The 26,859-nt window shown below is 33.1% G+C and overlaps 1 protein-coding gene across 3 annotated transcripts in view; it reads right to left on the bottom strand.

Annotated features, from left to right (window-relative positions):
- FBXO43 (F-box protein 43) overlaps positions 1 to 26,859 on the bottom strand; it is a 35,434-nt gene continuing 8,575 nt past the window's right edge. For 2 of the 3 annotated variants that reach the window (XM_074268300.1, XM_074268311.1), the window contains exons 4-6: positions 21,846 to 21,948; positions 12,856 to 13,059; positions 12,348 to 12,748 (exon numbers count right to left, since the gene is read on the bottom strand). In XM_074268300.1, coding sequence (XP_074124401.1) covers positions 12,500 to 12,748; positions 12,856 to 13,059; positions 21,846 to 21,948 — 556 coding nt within the window. In that variant the 3' untranslated portion in view covers positions 12,348 to 12,499. Of the gene's footprint in view, positions 52 to 12,347; positions 12,749 to 12,855; positions 13,060 to 21,845; positions 21,949 to 26,859 lie in introns of those variants that run through there. The other variant, XM_074268322.1, reaches the window with a different exon arrangement.

Genomic DNA, 26,859 nt, shown 5'->3' with positions numbered 1-26,859 from the left:
TGTGGTTTTGTGTTGTCAAGACCACTTCTGTGTCATAGCAGGCCTATAAATCTTATAACACAAAGAAGACAAGGAGGCAATACACAAAGCAAACTGTATAAGGGATAAATAGGAAAAACAAGAAAGAGAGCCCTTGTGGACATGAGATGAACTGGCCACACCCCTTTTCATCAACAAACATATATTAAGCACCTTATCACATGCTAAGCACTCCGCTCAGTGTCAGAGAAGCAAAGAACCAAAAAATAGTCCCTGCCTTCAAAGAATTTGGGTGAGGGGAACAACATGCAAACAAAAATGTATACAAAGCAATCTATATACAAGATAAGTAGGCAATAACAGAGGGAAAGCACTGGAATTAAGAATGGAAAGGGAAAGCTTCCTGTATAAATAGGATTTTTGCTAAAACTTTAAAAAGCCACAATACAGGAAGGAAGGAGAGGGTTCCAGGCATGAGGGACAGCCAGAGAAAAGACCCAGGGCTAAGATACAGTGTATTTCATCTGTGAAACAGCCATGAGGCTAGTGTCACTAGATTGAAGAGTCTATATTGGAGTAAGGTGTAAAAACCTAATAAGGCAGAAAGGACTAGGGTTACCTTTTTTAGGGCTTAAAGAAGCATTTATATCTTTAAGGAACATTAGCTAGCTTTTAAGTAGATGTCTTGTTGCAGAATTTTATCACTATCAAGGATTGTTATATTATCCTAATAGCAAAGACAAGAGTGGAAAGGATAAATGGGGAGATTCCTCATATTGGAAGAAATTGAAGATAGGTTCCTTGATAACTTTCCATGTTACTTATGACAAAAGAAGTCAAATATAAGGCCCTTCTATTTCCATAAAAGATCCCAAAATTGAATCAAACTCAGGTTTTCCGTACTCCAAGACCAGCACTTTATCTACTATGTTTTTGTGGAATAATACCATTTTATTCTAAGTTCATATCATAGGCTATAATCATATTCTATGATACTAATTTAAATTACCATCTGAAGACAAATTAAATGTAACGGGGAAAACAAGAATGGGTCTCATTATATTCTCAAGTATCCCATTTCACAAATAAGCAAAGATGACAAAAGACCTATGGGACTTGAATCATATTTGTATAGTGCTTTACAGTAAGTTATCTTATTTGATCCTCACAAAACCATCAGTTAGGTGCTATTCCTATTTTAGGCAAACAGAGGTTAAATGACTTGCCAAAGTTCACACAGCTAGTAAATGTTTGAAGCTGAATTTGAACTTGGATCCTCTTTATGCAAGTTCAGCATTCTATTTACTACCCTATCAAAGTACAAGTATGTATTTATTAAGGCAAAGATAATTTTTCTGTGACATGTAAAGTGAATTTTTTTCTTGTCTTTGGATTCTATTCTAGAGAAGTATATGAAAAAAGAATGGAAAAATACCATTAGAGGGATTAAAGAAAATAAAATATTAGGAGACAGAAGGGAATTCTTGTGTCAAAAACACAAAAACAGATGATATCCAGAAAATATAGAGTGATAAAGGACTTTAACTATCCAGACCATTTGCTGGCATACTCTATCGATAGCAGAAAAGTTGATAAAACCTACAAGTTGCTTTGATGATTATTTTATCTTTCAAGTTAGAAGAAGTTACAAAGTTACAAAAGGAACTGTTTTTGAACCTGCTTCTGACCAGCAAGGAGAAATTGGGCTACCAAAGTAAATATGATGGGAACCTTGGAGACAAGTGGCCATTATAGAGTTCATGATAAATGAAAAGAAATATATAATGTGTATACTAGAAGGGAAGGGCAGATTGCAAAGGGTAGAAACAAGGCATATAGAATGTGTGATTGGATCATACTGGTTTTTTGGGGGGCAAACTAAGTAGTTAATAGAACAGTAGTTAATTAACTTACTCAGGATCACAAGGCTTCTAAGTTTCTGAGACTGAATTTGAACTCAAGTCTTCCTGGCTCCAGACCCAGCACTCTATAAGGTATCTAGAAAGTAGTCGTCTAATTACATATAGAATGTAATGGTCTAATGTTTTGTTGGGAAGGTTACCCAATAAGGGTAGAAAACTCTCAAGAGAGAAACTCTGAAGCTACAATGATTCCAGTGAGGAAAAAACAGGTTAAGAAGCTAAACTTAAGAGGTTCTTTATCCCTTTGGTTCCATGAACTTATACTTTTGGCAGTACAGTAACATCTATAAATTTCCTTCTGAGAATAATGTTTTTAAATACACAAAGAAAAAAAAAGGAAAGAAATTAAAGAAAAGAAAAAGGAGGGAAGGAGTGAGGGAGAGAGGGAGAAAAGGAAGGAAGTAAAGAAGGAAGGAACAAAGGAAGGAATGAAGGAACGAAGGAACAAAGAAAGGAACAGAAAAACAACCATTCTGAAATATAGTTGGAAAAATTTTTCTAAAAATTCCTAGATCCTAAATTAAGAATATCTGACATGTTATTTATAACATACAAGTTTGTCTCTTTAAAGAAAGTGATTGGTGTGGCCAAAAAGAGATCTCAATGACAGATTTTTAAAAAAATAGAATATGGAAAGGGAAGGAGAGTAAGCCTATATTAAAAGCCTATTCTGTGCTAAGCACCATGTTAAGCACTTCAAAAATATCTCATTTGAACCTCATGATAGTCCTGAGAGAAGGTGCTATTATAATTCCTATTTTATAATTGAGGGAATTCTTGGTCAGGTTTGATTAGTCTATAAAACTTCTGAGGTCCTTTGAACTCTTGAGATTCTGTTAAGAGAATCAGTTCTCTATGTTATGTGTTAATGAGAATGATTTAAAAATAATTTTTAGAATAATATAGATCAAGCTACTTATTATTGGGGAAATTCATTATCATCTTGGTATTTACTGAATTTTTACTGAATTATCAATATTATTTAGACTACAATGTTCAATAGCTTTCTATAATCTCCATTATATCTTCAACTGGAAAAAAATACAACCCTTTTTTCTGCTATAGCAGCTCATTTAAAAATAATAATTGCTTCATTATATTCATTAGACAATTTCTCTTAAAACACTCAAGAAAACCACCATCTGGACCTGCTGGTTTAAATTTATTCAAACTGTCAATTTATTCCATTACAGTACTTCTTGCACAAACTGATGAGATAATTCTTTTAAAAAAAAATCCCTGCTGCATTTTTTTTTTGCTTTTTTCTCCCAAATGGATAATTTAGATTAAGAAAGCTATTATCTTATAGAAAATTTCAATTTTATACAATTCAAATAAGGGTAATATTTCAATTTCAAATAAGGGAAATATTTCCACATAAAAGGTATTATTCAAAATAAATAGCTTCTTAAAGAGTACTTTTTCAGGTGTGCAGAGAAGAAAAAAACCTTGAATTTGAATTTTCTTTCTTTATCCGTTGGAGTCAAATTAAGAGAGCAGCAAAAGAAGTTAAAACAATTACAAATAAAAAGCAAAGAGCTGCTAGGTCAAAGGTTTAATTGATATAGTCAGGCAGAAACAAGACAAACTTCATAAGAGAAATCAGCATCTCTAGGTATTCACCCTGTTACTATTTTATCTTTTTTAGGCATAAAATTCTATAGATCCTAGAGGAAAATACAAATTTCAATTCCTTCAAAAAGTTCATCATTTAATTGGGAAACAAAACATAAAACACTTGGATATATGAATGCTTATAAAGCACAAAAATAGCAAATAGTACATTAAGTAAAGAAAGTACAAAGTATCTAAGTATAGTAGCTATGACTGGTTCTGCTAGACATCCTGCATTTGCTTATTAGGTGGATGAGGATGGGAGAACAAGATGAAAAAATTGTGTGGTTCTAGCAGATATCACAAATCGCAAATATGTATCACAAATAACCTGATTTTTAGTGATAAAAGTGGAGAGAAGCCAGATGTTAAGGACAAAAAAACAAACAACAACAACAAAAAAAAAGCCAAAACTGCTCCCTCTCCAAAAGCTAACTTTTAGCTACTTGTGAATGGCCTCAAATCTTGGTCTAGCTTTAGAGTCAGGCAATGGTGTCAAGGTTGCTGAGAGAGGCCTATTTCCATTCTTTAGTACTATTGCTTGCCTTATAGAATCAAAGAGTAGATGGTATTTGGTCTTGGAATAAGAAAATCTTGAATTCAAACATGATCTTAGACATTTACTAAGCGTGTTGACCTGGGTAAGTCACAATCTTTGCCTTGGTTTCCTCATCTGTAAAATGATGCTATACTACCCAGGGTTGTTTTGAGAATTAAATGAGAAAACTGTAAAGTGCTTTGCAAATTTTAAAGCACTATATAAATGCTAGCTATTATTATTTGTGCATGTATCTTATTTTGTAATTACTCTTGGTTATTATCAGTACAATTTTTTAAGGAACAGTATTGGGAAATTTAACAAAATAGAATTTTATCACTGGTTGCTGATAGTTTATAGCCAATCTAGTGATGAAATTTTTTTTTCCAAATTGAACCAGATGATATGAATATTGATATATCAATAATTCAAATTATTTATCTTCATTTAATCACTATTTGCTGCAATAGCCCAATCTTTCAAATAGCTATTGACCCAATTAATATTCACAAGTTGATCATAATAGAAAGGGTTTTTAAATATAGTATAAAATTCTTCTTTCTTGAAAACTAGTACAGATTCACTGATGAAACAGTTTTAGATTGGATCTCCCATGCAAACACTAGCTATTTTACTCCATATTAGAATGAAATTATGATTTCATCAGTGCGGCTATTTCTCCAGTCGAAACCTATCCTGGGTGACTTCTAATTCCTCTCATAAGTTTGACCGTGAAATTCCACTTAACATGGCCTTTCTCATTCCATATTTACATTGCATGGATACTCATGAAATATAAGAGCTAATGAGTTATTTCTGAATGACACTTTTTTCTGATAATTAAACCATCATATTGGCAATATTTTTTTTTCCTGAGAAATTAGCAATGAGAGGAAGCATAGTATACTGAACAGAGAACTGACCTTTGAGTTAAGATGAGCTCATTTAAAATCCTTTCTCTGACAGCTCATACTGCCTATGTGAAACTGAATAAATCTTCTGTAACTTCTCTTTAAGCATCTCTTAAAGATCAAAAAAGATACCAATTTGCATTGCTAATGAGCTTCCCTCATTTAGGAGTTCTTATAAGGATGATAGTCTGATTCTGTTAGTCCTCTCTCCAAGTTAACTATGCATAAAACCATAAATGTATGACATTAATAAATAGCAGGTCATTCCTAACATGTACATTCCTCAAGGGAATTCTTTATATAAGAGTCATTCTTTATATTTTTATCCTTAGCATCTACCTTAGTAGATACTTAATACTTGACTGTTTTATCACAAAATTTAACAATTTCATGTCCAAATTACAATTTACCATGTCCTGTCCTTTTAGTCTGAAATATCTACTAAATATTATCTTAAAATATAATTCATTCTTCTTGACATTGCTATGTAAAAATTTGATTACTTATATATTTTGCTTTTTGTACTGACAGAAAAAAAATTCAATGTTGATATTGAAAAATAGTTCACTCTGAATATACTAACATACTACTCAATCACCAATTAAATGATTAAATATTTCACCTCTAAAAGCTATTGTATTTTACTTTTCAACCACAAATTCTTGAGGATTAAGGCTAAGAAAGAGAAGACGGAGAGATAACGATTTGAAAAATAATTCACAGTTGGCTTTTGAGTATTTTCATCACTCCACAGTGAAACACTAGCAATTCTTTCCTTCTATGTTTGGACTAGATTAACTTCCAGTTGGTGATGTGGCTCTGCAAGGGGGGGAGGGAGGGAAAGAGGCTTCCAATTGCTGTGGATAATTTAGAATTTATTGTAATCCTTAACACAAATCTATGACAATGCCATTTTGGCTAAAGCAAAATAGAGCAACTAATTGAACAATTGGCTCTTGTTTTTTTCCTTGGAGAATTAATTGCTGCCACACAAATACTTTAAATAGTATATTTAAATAAGTCACAAATTTCAGAGATATCAACAGTATTTCTCTATATTTGGAACTTCCTGGCTTCTGCTGTAAAACAGAAATAATAGAAAATGAAGAAAAATGATATGTTCTATTGCAGGAGTTAAGGACTTCTGAATACTGAGCTGAATCTCAGAGTATACTTATAAACACAATAAAATGTTCTTAGATGTTTATTGCAGTAAGTGTTCCATTTCACTCAATTAGGGATCAGCAAATTATTTTAAATGGTATTTTCCTTGAGCTTTGTAACTAGTCATTTTTATAATTTAACTAAAGTTTTAAACTATTTAGGAAAAACAGAGTTTGAATGATGACTAAAACATTACCAAGGCTACTGCTGGGTAGGAAGGTCAGAAGGAAACAAGTGGCTAGTCCCCTTTCTCACTTCCCTACAGTCTCCCAGGAACCCTTTTCACCAGTCACATTGCTGTTGCTATTGCCATAATCTTTGCTCTTAGAAACCAGGATCTAATCTAGGAGACCAAAACCCCATGCTATGTGGGCACATAACCACCACTAAGACAGCAAACTAAGACCAGGTGCTCACTTTAAGAACTCAATCTAGTTCACTTTTTTCTCATCAACCAAAAATATGGTGATCACCCGTGCACAATCTGATAATCCAGCTTGCTTTTAAAAAATTCATTTTCAAAATTCACTCAACAAATTTATTCCATTTTCCATGCCAAATAAACAACCCAATTACAAGTCAAATTTGAAATAAACAGAATATTATTAGACTGCCATACAAGCATAATTCTACCATCTATGAATCTCTACCACCCCCTTGTGGTGTCATTAGTAATAATTTAAATATTTAAAAGAAATGAGACATTTCTCATGTTCCATATATTTTAACATGTTTTCAAGAGAAATTTTAAAATCACAGAATTAATAATTTCTCTTACTAACTCAAAGCCAATTCTATGATAAAGAATGCATTGAATAGAGGGGTTTGAGGAAAAGTTAAATTTTTATGATAAGAAGAATGCATCCTCAACAAGATATTTTCTAAACTGCTGAAGTCAGATGCCAATTTTATGTTTTCAAATAACTTTCAATACCTTTAAAACTATTCCCTAAAGACCCTATTTAAATTAATTTCAAAGAGCAAATAATTTAGAATAGGATATAATTTTAAAACTTCTCTGCTCAAAACCCTAATTCCAAGAATTCTCATCATTTGCTATTTTTCTTTTTAATTTTTTTTACATTGTTCTGACAATTCCTTCAAATTCTCCAAATTCATCTTTTTCCAATTGTGGAAGTCACAGTCAGGGGTCAGCAAGAAGCAATATCTATCCTCTCCTGGGATCCAGAGGAGCTGAGGTAGGAAGAATATTCTTTGCCTATTGCATTAATGTGAGGAGAGGCAAAGTTTGTTTGGAAGAATATAGTACTACTAATCATAGGGGAGAAGATGAAAAATTCATTGACTTTCTCTAGATCTAAGACTTGTTCTTTTTCTTATGTCTTTTTTTTTCTTTTTCTTTTTGTCCAACTGTAATGTCACTGGTGTAACCAAGTCTTGGTATGGCAACTCCCTCCCCATCAATGCAAAAGTGCAAATGGACAATATTTACTGATAGTCTTAGTTGCCTGGGGCATTGAAGATAATTCAGTGTTCACATAGTTAATATGCTCTAAAAGACCAGGCTTGTACCCAGCTCCTTTTGGCTCCAAGGCCAGACTGTCTTTGTTTTCTTTTATGTTCCCCCTTTGAAGTAAACAAACAAACAAAAAGCTTACTTTTAATCATGTTTTTACAATTTCATCCTTCTTCCTTTCACTTTTAAGTAATAGCCAAAAAATAATGTAGGAGAGAAAATAGCAAAAATAGTAAGGATTTTTATCATTACTATTATTTTAAACATTTGACAAAATGTTCAGTGTTCCCTTATTTGTCTACCATATATATCAATGAGACTATTAAGTCCTCAAGGAGAGGAACAATTGTCTTCTTTTTACTGAGCATCCTGTCCAAATCTTAGTACACATTTACTTTTAAACTGTACCTTTTGTATACTTTACCTCAGAGATAAATTGCTATTTTGTTGTGATTATCCTGTAATTTTCCCTTTCCCAAATGTACTAACAATTTTTTTTTCTAAAATAGCATGTTCTTTTATTTTTGAAATGTGGTCACATTGTACAAAAACTAGTCCAACAGACCTAAGTCAAGGCATATGTGTCCCCTACGCAAGATTTGAAAGTTACATCTCCTTTGTGTTAATAATAACTATCAAATAGGCTTTGAATTTTCACTGTGATCTGTGTGACTTGGTTTATTACAAAGCAAACCTTTCTGGAGGGTAGAATGAATTTGCAAGCATTAAAAATGTGTGTACTTTAGAAATAGTATCCCCTCTGGATCTTCTATCAACCTTGCCTTAACTTAAATCCCAGATTTTTTCTGACACATATATATTGTGCAAAGTTTTTGATCATATAAGGATTACCTTAAGAATATACAATTATTGGAAGAAGGTATTTGAAGAAGGGGGAATTTTTTTTTTAAAGTTTAATTATTTAGGTCTGTTGTGTTAATGAGATCAGAGTCATCTTCATATATTTCACTTTGCTTCATTTTGTTGCAAGGTATATGCCTATTTCCCAAATGTACAATTGGTTCCATGAGACTGAATGAATCACTACAAACTCACTTTTGCTTCTAGAAAAAAAAAAAAAAAAAAAAGTACTTTCTGGACCTCTTCACACTATTCTGCTCCAATTTGAACCACCATATCTACCTCTCATTCCTCTGTAACCTGGACTGTGCCCATGGATACCTGGCTTTTATGGATCAGTGCTGGCCTTATATTTCTGGGGCAAACCCCAAACACTTTGCTCTTGCTTTCTAATTTTCCTTTATGTGTCTTCAATTAGTATGTAAAATCCCTGAGGGCAGACACTGTCTTCCTTGTTAGAATATGTTTTCCCAGTGCTTAGATCAATGCCTAGAACATAGTAAGCACTTAATGCTTGCATTTCTTTTAATAAATTTCTTATCTTTCTGTCTGTCTCTATTTGTCAGTAACATTCTTTTTTGTCTGCGAATGGCAGTACAATCATTTGGTAACTATACAACTTATTATTAGATAGACATATTTGAGTGTTATTTAAGGTAAATTTTCATATAATATTTAGTTACATAATTTGGGAAATTATCATAATTGAATAGGAAACTAGATTAATAGATATGGGTAAAATTTCAATAAATATACTGGGGTTTTGGGTTTTTAAACTTATTTGAATTAACCTTGCATGTGTGTGTGTGTAAAAATTACTAATACACAGAGCTGCTTTTGTTTGGCAATACTGTAACAGTCATCAATTATCTGCTTAAATTCTGACTGGTGCAGTTACAGCCCTATGTTAACTAATGAACATTTCTTTGTTAAACAGACCTTTTCAATCACATATTCCAACATCAAACTTTTAAAACATAAATAAGGCCAATTATCTTTTGAATCCCTACTTAGGAACTTGATTCCTCCATTAATTTTAGTATTTAAAGTAGGGTTTTGTTTTTGGTTTCTTTGGATTGATGAAATTCTAGTAAACCTCTGAGTAGAGTTCTGAGCCTGAAGTCAGAAAGACCTAAATTCAAGTCCAGCCCTGGACACTAGCTATCTAATGCTGGGTGAGTTACTTAATTTTTCTCTGTTTCAGTTTTATTACCTATAAAGTGGGGATGATAGCACCTACTTAGCAGCACAGTTGTGAGCATCAAATAAGATAACATTAAAAAAAACAAAAACACTTAGCAAAGTGCCTGGCATATAGTAGACATTTTATAATTGCTTATTCCTCCTTTTTTCTTTCCATAATGACTATCTATAAAAGATGTTGTTTCTTTTGTTATCCAAAAAAAGTTTTACTTATTCTCAGTAGATATTCCCATCTTTGAGTCTCAATTTTGACAGGAGGGGAGAGGAAGGACAAGTAACAGCATGATTCTATGATTTCATGGGTCTATAAAATTTCTGGCATGGAAACTTCCTTCAACAATGCACATCAGCAAATTGCCTATAACTTAAAGAGTCTTGAGAAGGTGCCTGAGCAGCCCAGAGGCGAGTCCAGGTCTTGCTTCTGAGAGTTTCTTTCTATTACCCTGTGCTGAGTTAATGATGCATCATGATATCATTAAATGCGAAATTTAAAGCCAAAGTTTTTGAAGTAAATCAACCTACTTTCTTCTGGGGAAGCAGCGTAACATCTCAGCAGTGCACTGAGAATCACCTCAGCTTCCTTATTATTTTACTTTTCTGTGCCTCTCTGCTTCCTCTTTGGTAAAATAAGAGAGGTTGGAATGAAAGATCTCTAAGGCCCCTTCCAAATCTAAAGCTATGATGCTGTGGTCTTACTGTAATTCACCTACTGTTCCACTGGTTTCAGGCCTCTGACAAATGCTGGATAAGAGACTGAGCAAGTCAGAATGTCTCAAGGCTCTAGACAACTCTCTCAAATTAGAAATTGCTGAAAAAGTACCAATCTACAGTGATAGGAAGTTTGATTCAAAGTTCCTTACCAGGAATTCATTCCCTAAAAAATTACAGGCCCATCCACATCTTACTGTTCCATCATTCCTTCTAGATGACAAGGAGAAATTCACAGCACATAATATATAGTAGGAAAAAAGCAAGCATCAGACAAAACCAAGCAACTTATTGCTAGAATAAACTAAGATAAGACATACTGGTGAAACTAAATACATTGTTTTTAGTATTTTTAGCTACCAGATGGCAATTGTGAGAGTGCTACCTTGAAAGAGTACTAGGCAGTACAGAAAACAGAACTTCTCAATAAACTAGAAAGAAAATTCCATATTAACTCTATTGTACCCACTTGGATTTCCATAAAACTTACTATAGAAAAAAAAAGGAAATTAATAAAGCTTATTTGCCTATTCACAATTCTACAACTAAGTAATCTTTATCAAATAATAAAATACTATAGAAAATAATTTCAGAATGTAACTATGTTTTTAAACAAGACAGTGATATACAACCTTTGATAGTGCATTTAAAAAAAAAAAAAAGATGATGTAAAAAAAAGATGATGTAGCAATGTGATACATTTATATTGAATCACTTGTGAGAAAAACCTAATGTCTGCTTCATTAGACAAGAGACTGCTATGTATAGAAAAAGAGGTAAAAGATTTGATGGCAAGGGTGAAGATTTAAAAAAACAATTAACTTGGCTTTCTAAATTAAGGGAATCAAGTTTGGGAATGTCTTCCATGAATAAATAATTTATTAAGAAACAACAGAACTTGATGAACTAAATTCACTAGAATCTTAATGATCCTGATATAGAACATCAGAATTTAGTTGATCAAATTAATCTTGAAGTATGATTAAAAACATTATAGAGCATTTTAAACTATATTTAAATTTTCAACTTTATATTCATATTTAGTAGTTAATCAAAATTTAATGGGAATTTCTTAATGCTACAAGTTAAAATGTAAAAGACAAAATGTATTCCATAATTTATTTCAGTTTACTAGTCAGTCAACTAATTATTTATTAAGCACCTATTATTGCCTGGCACTATGCTAAACACATAAATTGCTACATTTTGAATTGGTGAAGATAAAAAATCAGCATTTTTTTAAAAAATTCATTGTAGTTGGTTGTTTCAACTATCAAAAAATTCTAAAATTACATTCAGAATATTTTCCTACTTTTTAATTATTTTTGCTCTGGAATAAAATGTAACATTCCTGGCAAAGGTTTTTTAATACATGAAACCCTTTCTATTTTTCAGATCAACAAGGGTATTCTGGCTATTAATCAATTCATATCATACAGGTAAGATTTCTAATAATGTGTTTTTTCCTCAAAAAGTCACAACTTATGAGATTTTTTTTTTGTTAAAATAAGATTTCCCTCCAACCACCATTCCAGATAAAATTGGTTGATTAAAAAAAAAAAAAACAATCACTAAATAGCATCAATAATAATAGAAATTTTGCTTCAATAGAAATTAAAGATTAATAAAGATTAAAGTTATAATATACAGAATATTCAAAATAATATCTTAAAACATTTTATTAATACTTCACTTTATTTACAGGTTCACTACCCAATTCTATAGAGCTAATCCTTGCAAGATCAAAATTCAATTATCATTTGGGAAATAATTTTTAAAATATGATTTTAAGAAGCTTTTAATGTAGTAAGATTTCATTTTCAACATTAAAATACATATATGAAAGATAGCATTAAAATGCTTTATTATTAAAAACACTGAGTTGTTAACGCAAATGGATAAAAGATATACAATAAAATATTCTTTCATAGTATTTACAATTATACTAAAATCATATAAAGACAAAGAATGAGATTATGTGTACATAATAGGGAAAAGAAATCACTAACTGTCATCAAGGGAAGATCTGGGTACTTCCAAAAAGTTCATAATTAAAAATTGGACAAAGCAATAAATACCAAAATGGGGTTTGGGGACCAAAGGAAAGGAAAGAGTACTTCTTTTAAAGTCTTTTTAAGTTGCGCTTGCTCTGAGCACTTCCTGGAAGAGCATCTTTTTTATTTCGTGGCTTTGCAGATCTACTACTACATTCTTCTGCCCCATGGTATGTACATAGACACAACACACAAAAGTCAAAACCACAGGCTTCTCGACTGCACAGTCCCCGTTTCTTAATTGGTTGATACTTAGCAGGGGACTGGCACCTTGGACAAGGTTTTAATGCTTCATCAATAAAAAGTGTTTTGGCCACCTGTGGTAGAAGCAGACACACTGAATCCTACAGTTCTGAGTCAAGAATCACTATCTCCAGTTCTATAAGTATTTCCTTTTAATAAATAATGGGTTATAAATACTCACCTTAACATACTCTTCCTGTTTGCTAGGTAACTGAGTAACAGAGCAGCATTCTTTGGGCGTTAAAATTTGTCCCCAAGGAGATAGTGTTGAAATCTCTTCTTTTTGAGAACCAGGTGTTCTAGCTTGAGCTTGTACAGATCTCAGAGCTGATCTGTTTAAAAGATTGAGCCTTGTTGCAGCATCCTCGACACATAATATATTCCCCTGTTGGAGGAGGATAAGATGGGCTCTTACAACAGTTAATACCTAGGGAGGCCCAGGAGAGAAGCTCTCTGCTACAAAGTATATTTGTCTTTTTCAATGCTATTTCTTTGGCATTAAGTTTTTCCCTTGTATGCTTACCCCCAACTATTGCTTTTATGAGTTATATATTTTTGCAACTAACATTTTAGTTTTTAAAGCTAAGGCACAAATAATTTTTTTCAAAATTTTAAACCCAAAATATTGTTAGGGGGCTATTTTAACCCAAAATATTGTTAAATGAGAATTCTAAAGTTAGCATAATTTGCAATCTTCTTTTGAACTGAGAACTTAAGAACTAATAAATCTTCAGGAAGCTTGCTACCAAATACTCTGGAATTCTTTTGAAGACATCTCATTTAGCAACAAGTCATGAGAATAATAGGCCTAGTGAGACCATAAAACTCAATAGCTTAAATTGGCCTTTGCCAATACCTGGTGCTAGTTCATTTTTATAGTTCCTGTCAAGTTTTTAAAAGCTTTGATAAAGTAAAAGAAAAAAAATAACTTCCATTTGAGCTGAAAACTCTTTCATGAGTTAAATATACTGATGAAAAAAACTTTGAAGGAGTAATTTTTATGAACCTAAAGAACTATCAATTGTATTGGGGAAATGTTAGCAAACATTTTACAAATTAATCCACCCACTTAACAAACTGATTCATCAATTACGCTAAAAAATTAACAGCCAATGTAAATATATTTTATCTACTTCATTGCCAAGAATGTAATGGGAAAACCATAGGAGACATCAACATGTGTATGCACATGCATGTGTGCATGCACACACAAACAAAACCCACGATTTAACACATCATGCCATTATACAAACATTATTTAGTGAATCATGAAAGAAGAAACTATTTTAATTCTAATTCATAGTCTATATTTCTAAGAATCACACAAGTTTTTAGGCAATAAACTGTTTAGACAATAACAACTGTTAAAACTCCAAGTAATACATCTTTAACCAAGGACTACATGAGCATACTATTAGAAGATCTAAATCTTAGAAAAAAATTTAAATTCTAACTATAAATAAAACCTAAATCCAAAAAGATAATTGGAAGGATGAATGACAAGTTCTCCTTGGAGTGATAAGGGATTTGGTCTCATTATATAGAGAGAAGAAAGAAAATATCATTAGATACTAGGTTATCTCATATTGAAATACTTTTGAAAATCATTGAAAAAAAGCTCTTTGTAGTGGCTAGAAACTGGAAAGTGAAGGGATGCCCACCAATTGGAGAATGGCTGAATAAATTGTGGTATATGAATGTTATAGAATATTATTGTTCTATAAGAAATGACCAGCAGGATGAATACAGAGAGGCTTGGAGACACATACATGAACTGATGCTAAGTGAAATGAGCAGAACCAGGAAATTATATACGTAAACAACAATACTACATGATGATCAAATCTGATGGATGTGGCCTTCTTCAACAATGAGAGGATCCAAATCAGTTCCAACTGATCTGTAATGAATAGAACCAGCTATACTCAGTGAAAGAACACTGGGAAATGAGTATGGACCACAACATAACATTTCCACTCTCTCTCTTACTGTTTGCTTGAATTTTTGTTTTTTTCCTCTCAAGGTTATTTTACCTTCTTTTTAAATCCTATCTTTCCTGTGCAACAAGATAACTGTATAAATATGTACACATATATACTTTGCATTTAACATATACTTTAACATATTTAACATGTATGAGACTACCTGCCATCTAGGGGAGAGGGTAGGGGGAAAGAGGGGAAAAGTTGGAACAGAAGGTTTTGCAAGGGTCAATGTTGAAAAATTACCCATGTATATGTTTTGTATATAAAAAGCTATAATAAAAAATAAAATTTTAAAAAAGAAAAAAAAAAGATGCCTGTGAAGATAATTTCAGCTCACATACCAACATCTGTTGCAGTTGATGAGGGATGGAGATTTTCAATGAAGAATTTAGTAAGACCCTTCAAATTAAATAAAAATGCCAATATTCAATGACTAAAGTTCTTGATAACCACGGGGAGAAGGTGAGGCAATGAAAAGATATTTTGGAAAATACAACTAAGAATGAAACTAGAAGGAAAGCAATGGAAGAAAAATGAAATAGTACATGAAGGAGGAATCAGGAAGTAGAAATTGCACTTTAAAAAAAGAATATGGGGTAACTATGGGGTAACATGAGTTCAAATCTTGCCTCAGACACTTGCTAGCTGTTTGACCCTGGGCAAGTCACTTAACCCTGTTGCCTCAGTTTTCTTATTTGCAAAATAAGCTGCCGAAGGAAGTGGCAAATTACTCCAGTATCTTTGCTAAGAAAACCCCAAGTGGGGTTATAAAGAGTTAAACATGACTAAAATGACTAACAACATCTGGACTATGAATGAAATCCATGTGGATCCTGATAAAATTTTGAGGGCATTTAAGGATCTGTTCTGAAGGATCTGAAAGAAAAAAAAGTAAGAATAACAAATGCTTGGAAAAAAAAAATCACAAATTTTGTAACTACCCCTCCCCCCAAAAAAGGGAATTGAGAAAATAATCACTGATACAAATGTTTATATTTTATTTAACATGTATGGAGTACCTGCCATCGAGGGGAGGGGATGGAGGGAAGGAGGGGAAAAGTTGGAACAGAAGATTTTGCAAGAGTCAATATTGAAAAATTACCCATGCATATGTTTTGTAAATAAAAAGCTACAATAATAAAAAACCCAAATATTTATGTTTTATTTCTATAAAATATTTTAGCTCAATCTACACATATATTAAAGTTATTCTTAATGAATATATAAGAGAACAAGCAGACTTTTACAAATAATCTTCTATCCAGACCACATTTTTATACATTCAATTGACCAGGAGCCACAGAAAATGCCAAAATGCCGTTGTATTTTGTCTGTTGATTCAGTGGAGTAAATACATCCTTAAAAGGCCTTCTTCCAAAAAGGTATCTCCTTTGCATATGTTGATGTCATATAAGATTCCTTCAAATACCTAACAGTTAACATAATATTCAATAATTCTAACAAATAAGATAAACATTTTCTCATCAAAGGTGTTTGCTAGTGTTTTCAAGGATGTCTAGCACTAAATTCAAGTGAAAAAAGGCTGCTCTATATAAAGTCATCTAGTTAACTCCTGCTTGAGAATGAAACTATGTTCTGATTGCACAAAGACCCAGAAAATTACAGAGCCTCTTAAAAGAAATCCACAATTACTCAAAAGCATTTGGTCTAATTGTAGTTGTTATTCAAGTTGTTTCCATGGTGTCTGACTTTTAGCAATCCCATTTAGGGTTTTCTTGGTAAAGATATTGCAATGATTTTGTCATTTCCTTCTACAGTTCATTTTACATATGTGAAAACTGAGGCAAAGTAGAATAAAGTAACTTGCCCATAATCATGCAGTTGAGGACAGATTTGAACTCAGAAAGGTGAATCTTCCTGATTCAGGCAGACACTTTATCCATTGTACCACCTAGCTGATCTTGGTCTAATTATCCACAGAGGGGAAAAAAAGTGGATGACATGCCTAGACTATGATATGCAATTAGGGACAATCCATAAACCTGGACCATCAGTACATATATCTTAGGACAGATACTGTAGAAGTACAGTCAACAAGGTCTGGTATTAAATTGGAGGAAGAAAGCTGGCCAGATTTTATTTGAAAATATGCAAAGTGCTTTTAATGTTTGAAATAAAGGCCCAATTTTTTAATCCCAATACTTTCACAGGATTCCATGACCTCCACAGAATTATATTTAACATCAATCGTAACAGAAAGCTTCTGAATTTGAACAGGGCAATTTGAATATTTGCCCTATTTGAATAGGGCAATGACATGGTTAGACTCCTTTTGGAAAATTATTTCGGCAGCTGAGTGGCAGATGGGTTGCAATGGGGAGAGATTTGAGGTGGAAGGGCCAACCAAGAAGGTTATCGTAACAGTTTAGGTATGAAGTAGAAATGGCCTGTGCCAGATGCTATATGAAAGGAGAAAAAGAGCCGTATAATGAAAAATGTTGCACATGATCAGATTAAATGTAGAACCAATCTGTTGTTTAATCTAAAAATGTCTACCTTTATGACATCTCTCATATACAGCTCTCTTCATTCACACAATGCTATCCTGGCACAGGCCATCTTTACTTCATACCTAGATTATTACGTTAGCTTTCTGCTTGGTCCTTCAACTTCAAATCTCTCCCCATTCCAATCCATCTGTCTCTCAGCTGCCAAAAAGTTTTTAGCAGAATCAACCATGTCATTGCCCTACTCAATAAACTCCAGGGGCTTTCTATTACCACTGAGGTTAAATATAAAATGTTTTGCATTTAAAACTATTCACAACTTGACTCTTTGCTCCCTTTCCAATCTTCCTAAAACTTGGACTCTTCTCCACAAATTCCAATTCAGCTACACAGCTTTGTTTCTTGTTTCTCTGGACTTTGCACTACCTGTGATCAATTCCTGGGATGCTCTCCCTCCTCTTCTAAACCTTCTGGCTCTTTTGTCATCACTCCCCTCAAATTCTACCCACCTTCTGCAGGAGGCCTTTCCCCATTACCCCAATTGCTAATGCCTTACACCTCTAAAACCACCTTCAATTTACTTTGTCTATATCATATTTGTACATCATTATTTGCTCATTAAAATGTAAGCTTCTTATGAGCAGACTATGTTTTTGACTTTCTTTGTATTCCCAGCACTTAACACAATGCCTGACATATAAGTGCTTAATAGTTTTTGATTGGCTCATCTTCCTCTTCACTCTTGCCCTTATCCTAGACAATTTATTGCCCTTTGCACACTCTCCTTCTATGACCTTCTCCTCCACTCCACCTAAGCTACCCACAGATAGGCATAAGGATGGGATTGCCATATCCTTGATCTTGCTATCACTTCCATTTCCATAATCAAGAACTCCGAAGTTCATTTATTCAAGCACTTAACATTACATTTCTACTTTTCTATTCTTCTACAGCATTTCTTCATTAGCCACTACTTTCCCAAATCATCACCTCTTTCTGAACTTTCCTTTCCTAATCGCATTCCTTTAGTGCAGGGGTAGGGAACTTTTTTTCCCCCCAAGGACCATTTGTATATTTATAACATCATTCACAGGCCACTCAAAATTATTAACTTATACAACTCGGGCAGTGGGAAGTTGTTGTACCTTGTTTTCAGCTCATCATCACTTGTGTTTGCCTTAGCAAATGATTTTGAGGGGCTTGTATGAGCCCAGACATTCCTCATCCCTACTTTAATCAGTCAGCAAGCATTTAAGGATTTTCTGCATACAAAACCCCACACCAAGAGGCTCAACTCTATACTATCTTGTATTCTCAAATCTCTGACTTGCATTGTCCTTTCACCACTCACACCTTGAGAAACTACAATCCTGGATTCCTCCCACCAGCCTTGTCCCCGCTTCTACTCAAGTGCTGCTGAATAGAGCTGGTGAAAGAGATACTGATTGAGACCACTGCAAATTTATGTTATCTATTATAAATCTTTACTGACTCCAAGCTTCCCGTAATAGTAAAAACCTATATTTTCCATGCAAATTGTCTTGTGTTTTTATATAACAGTTAAAGAGACCTAGAACACCACTGCCTCAGAAGAACTAAAGATGTATACCACATGAGGGGCAAAGGAAAGGAAAATAAGGATTTATGAGCCAATGTAACTAATGAGGAAGTCTGGAAAAAAATCTAAATGTCATCAAGAATTTTAAAATAGAAAAAAAGATATACTAGTAAAATAGTGAAAGCTAGGGATGACAGGTGGATGGTCAGAGTGTTCATTATATTGGGAGAGATCGAGTAAGTTCCCTTATGGCAAAATTTTGGAAGAACTTAGCTGGAAAGCTGCACAGGACAGATAGGCACAAATGCATTTCAATCTGTGCCATTAAGGGGAACTTCCAAATCAGTGAAATCATAGATCTACTTGAGTGATTTCAATAAGGCCCTCATTTAAGCAGGAAAATCTTTTTAAATTTTTCCTAATTATTTATCTAGTCTATTATTTACAATGCTATCCCAAACTTTTATCTTCTCAGGACATCCATATCACCCCTGCTCTTACCCTCACAGCTGAGCACTTCACTTCATCCTTTATGAAAATAAAAGTCATTTACTTTCTGAGTTCTCTCTTTGCAACTTTACCATATATCACAACCCCTTGATACCTTTTCCCCAATTTTCTACTCTAGTCCCAGGTGGCTCTTCTCATCACTAAATTCAACTCCTTTACCTTTAACCCGATTCCATATCCTTATCTTCTTTAACAGATTGTTTCCAATATCATCTCTCCTTTCTTCTTGTAGTTCAATTAACTTTTCCTTTAAGTACTTGTTCTAATTGGCAAATTGATCCAGTATCTTTGCCAAGAAAACATCAAATGGAATTGAAATGATTGAATGATGATAGTGCCTTAGGTTCTGTGGCAAGGTTTTGTGTCATTTAATGTGAGAGCATGTATATTTAATACTTATATAATTTCATTACTTTCTGTACCTTTAAGCATAACATGATTTTATTTTTATATTTTTAAATATCTGTTTTTACCATTTTTGTGTCTGTAATAAAAAAATTAATACCTGGCTTTTTATTAATTCACCTAATACAGAATAGATTTTACTCCAGTACCATTTTCCATTCTGTGGAAATCTTTATGTTCACAATTTCAGCATGATTTTGTGTGGTTCTGGCTGTGACGTCTTTGTTATTTGAATGCTTATTGGTCATTTTAATACATTTTTTCTTTGACATAGCAGTTCTGGACTTTGGGTATGACATTTCATATCCAAAATGTTTTCGATCAAGTGTTTCTTTCTAGAATTGGCCACTATATATTTTTTAACTTCCTTATGTCAATTGCTGCTAAAAAAGAACCCTTGATAATATATCTTAAGGATTCCTGGATCTTGCCTTCTGACCTGAGGGGCTGCACCCTAAAGCCCAATGAATCTTTCCATTCATTTGCTGGTTAGACTTTTTGATATGTATTGCCTCCCCTTTTAGAATGTGAGTTCCTTGAGAGCAGGGATTGCCTCCCTTTTCTATTTGTATTTTGAGTTTTTGTCACAATGCTGATCACATAATAAAGATTTATATATCTTCTAAACTCTAGTTGCCCATCTCCCAATTGTCTATTGGATATTTTGAACCTGACATTAGTATCTCAAGCCAAATGTGTCTTAGAGCTCTTTACCTCCTTCCTTCCCTCCAAGTTCATCTGCATTCCAAACTTCCCTATTTATCTTTAGTTTTCCAGTCACTCTGGCTTACAATCTTGGTGTCCTGCTCAACCCTTCACTTTTCCTTAACTCACATATTCAGTGAACTTGTATTATCATTTCCATCTTTATAACATCTGGCTTTCTCATCGTTGCTTATCACAGAGCACTCCATCTATCATTTCCATAGCTTTAAGTGGTTGTTCTCTAAACCTGCAATGCACTGTTTCCTCACCTCTGCCTCTCAGAATCTGTACCCTCTTCAAGACTCACCATTAATGCCACTTTCTACATGATTGCTGATATCCCTAGTTGATAGTGCCTCTTTTCCAAAATTATCTTGTATCAATTACATATGTATGTGTTTTTTCTCCCAGGTAGAGTGCTAACTCCTTTAGATCGGGGACTGTTTATTTTTGTTTTCAATAAATGCATGTTGATGGATTGTTTGGTTCACTCAATGGAAAAACATCCAACTAGCATTTCATAGGTATAAAATACTAAATAATTATAAAAGTATACACAAATGCTTTTTTGGAAACAAAGATATTTATAGGGTAGCTAGATGGTGCAGTGGATAGAGGGCCAGGCTTGGAATCAGGAAGGCTTGAGTTCATATCTCACTTCAGAAACTTAACTAGCTATGTGCCCCTGGGCAAATAATTTATTCCTGTTTGTTTCAGTTTCCTCATCTATAAAATGAGCTGGAGAAGGAAATATGGAGTCAAGAAAAGTTGAACATGATTGAAGCAACTGTACAAAAATTAATATACTGGTGGGGGGCAGCTAAGTAGTGTAGCAGCTAGAGCACCAACCCTAAAGTCAGGAGGATCTGGGTTCAAATCTGAACTCAGACACTTAACACTTAACATTTGCTATCTCTGTGTGATCCTGGGCAAGTCACTTAACCCCAACAGCCTCAGGGGAAACAAAAAAACATATGTATATATATGTATATATATATATTATATATTATATTAGTGTCTTTTTGTGGATCTTGCAGAAGTACTGTTAGGCAAAACAAATATAAAAGTCAATGCTGGGTATATCACAAAGATTAAAGTTATCAAGGAAAAAATTGATATATATTATTGTAAAACAATATGCATGCTGTATATAATTTAAGAATTGATGGGTTAGAGGACAGCTAGGTGGCTCAGTGGATAGAGCACCAGCCTTGAATTCAGGAGGACCTGAGTTCAAATCTGGTCTCAGACACTTAACACTTCCTAACTGTGTGACCCTGGGCAAGTCACTTAACCCCAGCCTCAAAAAAAAAAAAGAAGAAGAAGAAGAAGAAGAAAGAAGAAAGAAGAAAGAAGAAGAAAGAAGAAAGAAGAAGAAGAAGAAGAAGAAGAAGAAGAAGAAGAAGAAGAAGAAGAAGAAGAAGAAGAAGAAGAAGAAGAAGAAGAAGAAGAAGAAGAAGAAGAAGAAGAAGAAGAAGAATTGATGGGTTAAATTATTTAAAAGTCACTTTAGAAAAAGCAAAAAAAAAAATCCCATTACCTTGGAATCTGTCTTCAATTGTTGCATATAAACTTTCCTTCTTTGATTTGCTTTTCTATCTTGCATAACAATTTCACGCCAATTTTTGCTTACTCTCCAAACACTATAACAAAAAGAGAAATCCTTAAATTTTAAGAAATTCACAGGATTAAAATTATTAAAGCATTATAGAATAAATATTTTAGCCATTTGTAGTCTCCTACAGTACATATTATAAATTTTGTATGAAAAAAAGAAAATATTCTTTCATAACCCCCATAACCAATAGCAATTTTATGTAATGTTTCATGATTTGCAAAGTTCTTTATAATAGGTACTATTTTATTTGATCCTTCCAACCCTATGAAGTAATTGAAATTTTTAATTCCATTTTACAAAGGAAAAAATTGACTCTCAGAGAAGCTAAGTGACTGATTTGCCCAGGGTTACCCAATGAGTATCAGGGTTGGGACTTGAACCCAAGTTTCTCATCAAATGCCCTCACTCTTTCACTATGTCATTGCTATATAAAGGCCTATCTACTGGGGAAAAAAAGCATAGCAATACTATATATACAAGTCAGTATAATTCATGCTTACTATTTATAATCCTGACACTTTGTGTCATGGTTAATAACAAAGGTATAACCTTATTTTATTAGCTATTATATGCTCTAAGAAGAGGTACTTTTTTGCTTTCTTGATTGTATCTGCAGTGCTTAGTGCTTCACAGATAGTACTTCATAAAAGCATCTTCATTCATTAATCCATTCTGTAAGGAGCTAATGAAGTTATTTTTTGGACAATGAAAAGGTGCTAATATTTATCTGGCTGGCATGGTCTTCTTGGTTGGACCTCAAAGGTATTTACCCTGGTATTAGTTATCATGCTCTAGAGATTTAGTTCATATTGGCCAAACTTCCAAAAGAATGATTGACAAAAGAGAATTTCAATTTATTAAATGACTTTAATTAATAAATCTGCCAAGTAGAAAACATTGATGCCTGGTCAATAAATGTTCTTCCTTATAATAAATAGACTCATATAACATTTTACATACATTATTTCATTGGGACTTCACAATGGCAATGGTAGGTGGATGTTATGATTTCTGTTTTATAGATGAGGAAACAGACTGCTTTAAGTTTAAGTAACTTGTCTAGTTTCACACAGTTAATAGTACTAAGTAGTATTTGAACAATGATCCTCCTCCTGATGTTAAATCCAGACTTCTATTCTTTCACCTGTTGCCTAATTTAAAAAAAATGCTGTTCTTCAGTTGGAAATTCTCCAATTGGCAGAGATATTTATCAAGGCAAACTAATAATTTCTGTTTTATAAATTAATCTCCTGGGAGTTTGGATAGTATAAAAAGAAAGAGCATAGCACAGTCAGGAAGGCCTGGGTTTAAGGTCTCTGATGTAAACTAGTTGTAGAACTATGGACAACTCACTTAAAGTACTTTTTAGTGCTCCAGGAACCTTTCTAAAATGATAAAATTATGCAACTAATCATTGGCAAGAATTTTCATAAAGGGAGTTTTTTCACCAATGAAATCACAGATCCAGACCAAAAAAAAAGAAAGAAAGAAAGAAAGAAATTTACTTGGAAAATTTCATGATCATCAAATATCACCAAAGTAATACCACAAAGTTTTCAGAATATCTGATGCTGAATTTTTTCAAAGATTTAAATTAAACCATTTTAAACATTTAAACACACATTCACTTTTTAGAAAGGAAAGGTTTGTTAATGATGCCTATATTTCATAAAAATGAATATGAAACATCTTTTGCTTACTCTCCAAAGATTAGAAGGGGTCACAATTTATTGATTTTATATATATATATATATATATATATTCCATTATCCATCCTCTCTCTCCCTCTCTCTCTCTCTCTTTCTTATATATATATATATATGTATATATATATATGTACACACACACACACATATATATAGTGAAGAGAATTTTAAGTTCACATAAGTGAACTAATGACTAATGAGCACACATTTGTATACTCAAAGAAAATGAGACATAGCTTGTAATTTCAGTAAGCTGAGAATATCATGAACCAAAACATCTGGTATACCAGTATTAGTTTTACAAAAAATCCATAAGGACTAAATATTAAGGGAAAAATAATTTTAGAATAGTAATTGCTTTCTTATTAATAATTTAGATTGTTACTTGTGAGAGACAAAGTCAGAATCATACCAATAATTGTGACACTAGCCCACATGGGAAGCACTCTGGTCTTTGGCTCTTGTTTCTCCTTCCAAATTGAGAGATCATTTTCTACTTAAGAAGGAATGAGGAATACAGGAAAGAGTTGATCAATGAAAGCCTTTTCTGTTTGCAACATGGTCTCCTTGTGATATCTGAATTAGCAGTGTTACTTCAATTTTAGTCACTGTATTTTTTTTTGTTATTGTAATAATAAGAGGTGATTTATGTTCAAATCTCAACTCTGCTACTTACTGTCTGACTTTGGAAAAGTCACTTAACCACTCTGTAATTCAGTTTCCTAAGTTGTAAAATGAAGGAGTTGAACTATATGATTTTTAAGACCCATTCCAACTCTGTGTCTATGAATCTAATATTACACATTACACTTCAGCAGAGAAAATAATATATACTTCATAATGAACAGAAGTGGTCTCTCTGAAGAAAGTAGCCCATTAATAGGTAAGGGTCAAAATGAGTGTCACCACTGATATTGCAATTGTATCGACTATTTTAGCACACCAAGTTCTTTTTTTCTCAATTTATTTTTCCAAATATATGTAAAGATAGGTTTCAACATTCATTTTGTAAGACTTTGTGTTCCAAATTTTTCTTTCTCCCTTCCTTACTTCTACCCTCTCCAAGACAGCAAGCAATCATAGGTTAAATATGTAGCATATCAAATTCTAAGTATCGGAGGGAACATACTTCCAAATCACAATATATCTATGTTATAGACTGAGGATCACATCATTAGAAAAGGAATGAATAGAAACTGGTCAGAAAACTAGATACCAGACTCCTTTCTAGCTCTTACCTAATTATCTTGGCATAGAAAAACAGGAACTTTTTTTTTTTTCCAATCACTCCATTAATTTATCTATTAGTAGTTTAGTTTTTCTGTGTTTTCTGGTTTAAAAAAAAATAGGCAACTAAGGCAGGGTGGTGCTTAATTTTACAATGTTGTTCAGTTGTGTCTTGACTCTTTGAAATGCCATTTGGGAGTTTTCTGGGCAAAGATATTGGGATGGTTTGCCATTTCCTTCTCTAGGTCATATTACACATGAAGAAACTGAGGCAAATAGGATTATTAGTATTATTATTCTCATTTTATATGAACTGAGGGGGAGGTAATAATTGTACAGATGCTCAGTATTAGTGGAAAGATTTGAAATCAGGCCTATTTTCAGGTTAAGTGCTCTCTCTACTATAACCTACCCCCTCTTAAGTTTTAATACAAAAGGAGGGAAGAGCAAGTTTTGCATAATAAGAGATCTACAGTTTCATGTACAGTACTATGCACATGATCTACTATGTATATGCAAATGCCCATTCTATTTGGAGTGTGTTAAATTCATAAACAAATCAAGACTGAAAAGAAAGTATAGTAGAAAGAGCACTAGTCTGGGAATTATTAGGAGGTCTATATTCTAGTAGAAGTTAAAAGTCAAATCATCATTTAACTTCTCTGATCTCATTGGCAAAATACAGATAATCCATTCATGTGCTACCATGTAGACTGTTGTGAAGCTCAAATAAGAAAACACTATATAAATATCAACTACTGTTGCTATTTCACTATAAAAATAAATGAGTATCATCTTTACCTAGGAATCCTCTGGTCAAGGTTAAGTAAGAGAAACCCAAGATTGTAGTGAAGCAAAATATGACAGTTTACTCTTTAGTGGCAATACTTTGTGAGAGATGAGGGAGTGGTAATAATGACTATTTGAAAAACAGATTCAACCTCTGAGAATGAGGTTGGAGAATTAACCTAGAACTTTTGTAAGGCAGAAATTAGGAGACATAAGTCATTGAACCCTCTTTCTTATCAAGAAAAAAATTCAAAAAAATTTCCCCAGAAATATTCCTTTTGTTATAGCTGTTCTCATGAGAGAAATGACAATATGGAAGGAATTCCAGAGGATAGGAGGAAATCCAACGTTCCCCCCTTTTATAAAGTCTTCATTTCAATGCTTAGCCACTGAAGTAAAGGACAGATGATATTAGAGAGGATAACATTCTCTTCAATCTAGGTATTGATATCTCATGCCTTATAAGAAATCATAACTTAAGTGAATTCCCCTTCCTTATGTTCTACTCAGGCTTGAATGGGGGGATAAAGAGTTTTTCTCTAGATTTCCCCAAGGCTGGGAGTGATGTGGAAATAAATGATGTGATCAAAGTCATATCCTCTAGCCCCTTATTAGAATAAGACTACTTCTCATAATATTCATTATCTTACTATTTAATAAGAGTCGATTGCCACCCTCAGGAACACCTACTCTTCCAAGTGCATATAAACTGAGTTCATCACCATGGTTCATCTTTGGTCCAAGAGAGCTGGCCAAATGACCATTTCCTTTATTAATAATATGCTAGCATTGTTAATAAATTATTCAGAAAACTATGTATCTCAAACTTTTTAAACATCACATCTCACTATCCTTCAATTTTTTGAGATCCTAAGATGCTGATTAAATAACACTATTACTAAGTGAACAGCAAAAAAATTCTTATTTACTGTTAGTGGACATTAAAAAAAAAAAAAAAACTTTCTCTTAAGTACAAAATTGAAAAGGACCTTAAAAGATCATACCAGTTCAACCTCCACATTTCATCAATAAGTTTTAAGATAACCTATTTTCTATCACATCCTTCACATGTTATCTTTTCTACATGACCATAACCCTGCCTTACAGTATTTGATAGTGATCAAATATGATCATACTTAATGTTGGAAAAAGACAATTTGATAATAGTACATGCCTTGTAAAGGATGATAAATCAATAGCTTTGTTGGAACAAA

Source organism: Sminthopsis crassicaudata, chromosome 1 (assembly GCF_048593235.1).
Source record: "Sminthopsis crassicaudata isolate SCR6 chromosome 1, ASM4859323v1, whole genome shotgun sequence".
Lineage (NCBI taxonomy): Eukaryota > Metazoa > Chordata > Mammalia > Dasyuromorphia > Dasyuridae > Sminthopsis > Sminthopsis crassicaudata.
The sequence above is the reverse complement of the archived record's forward strand: the minus strand, read 5'-3'. Positions and strand labels throughout refer to the sequence as shown.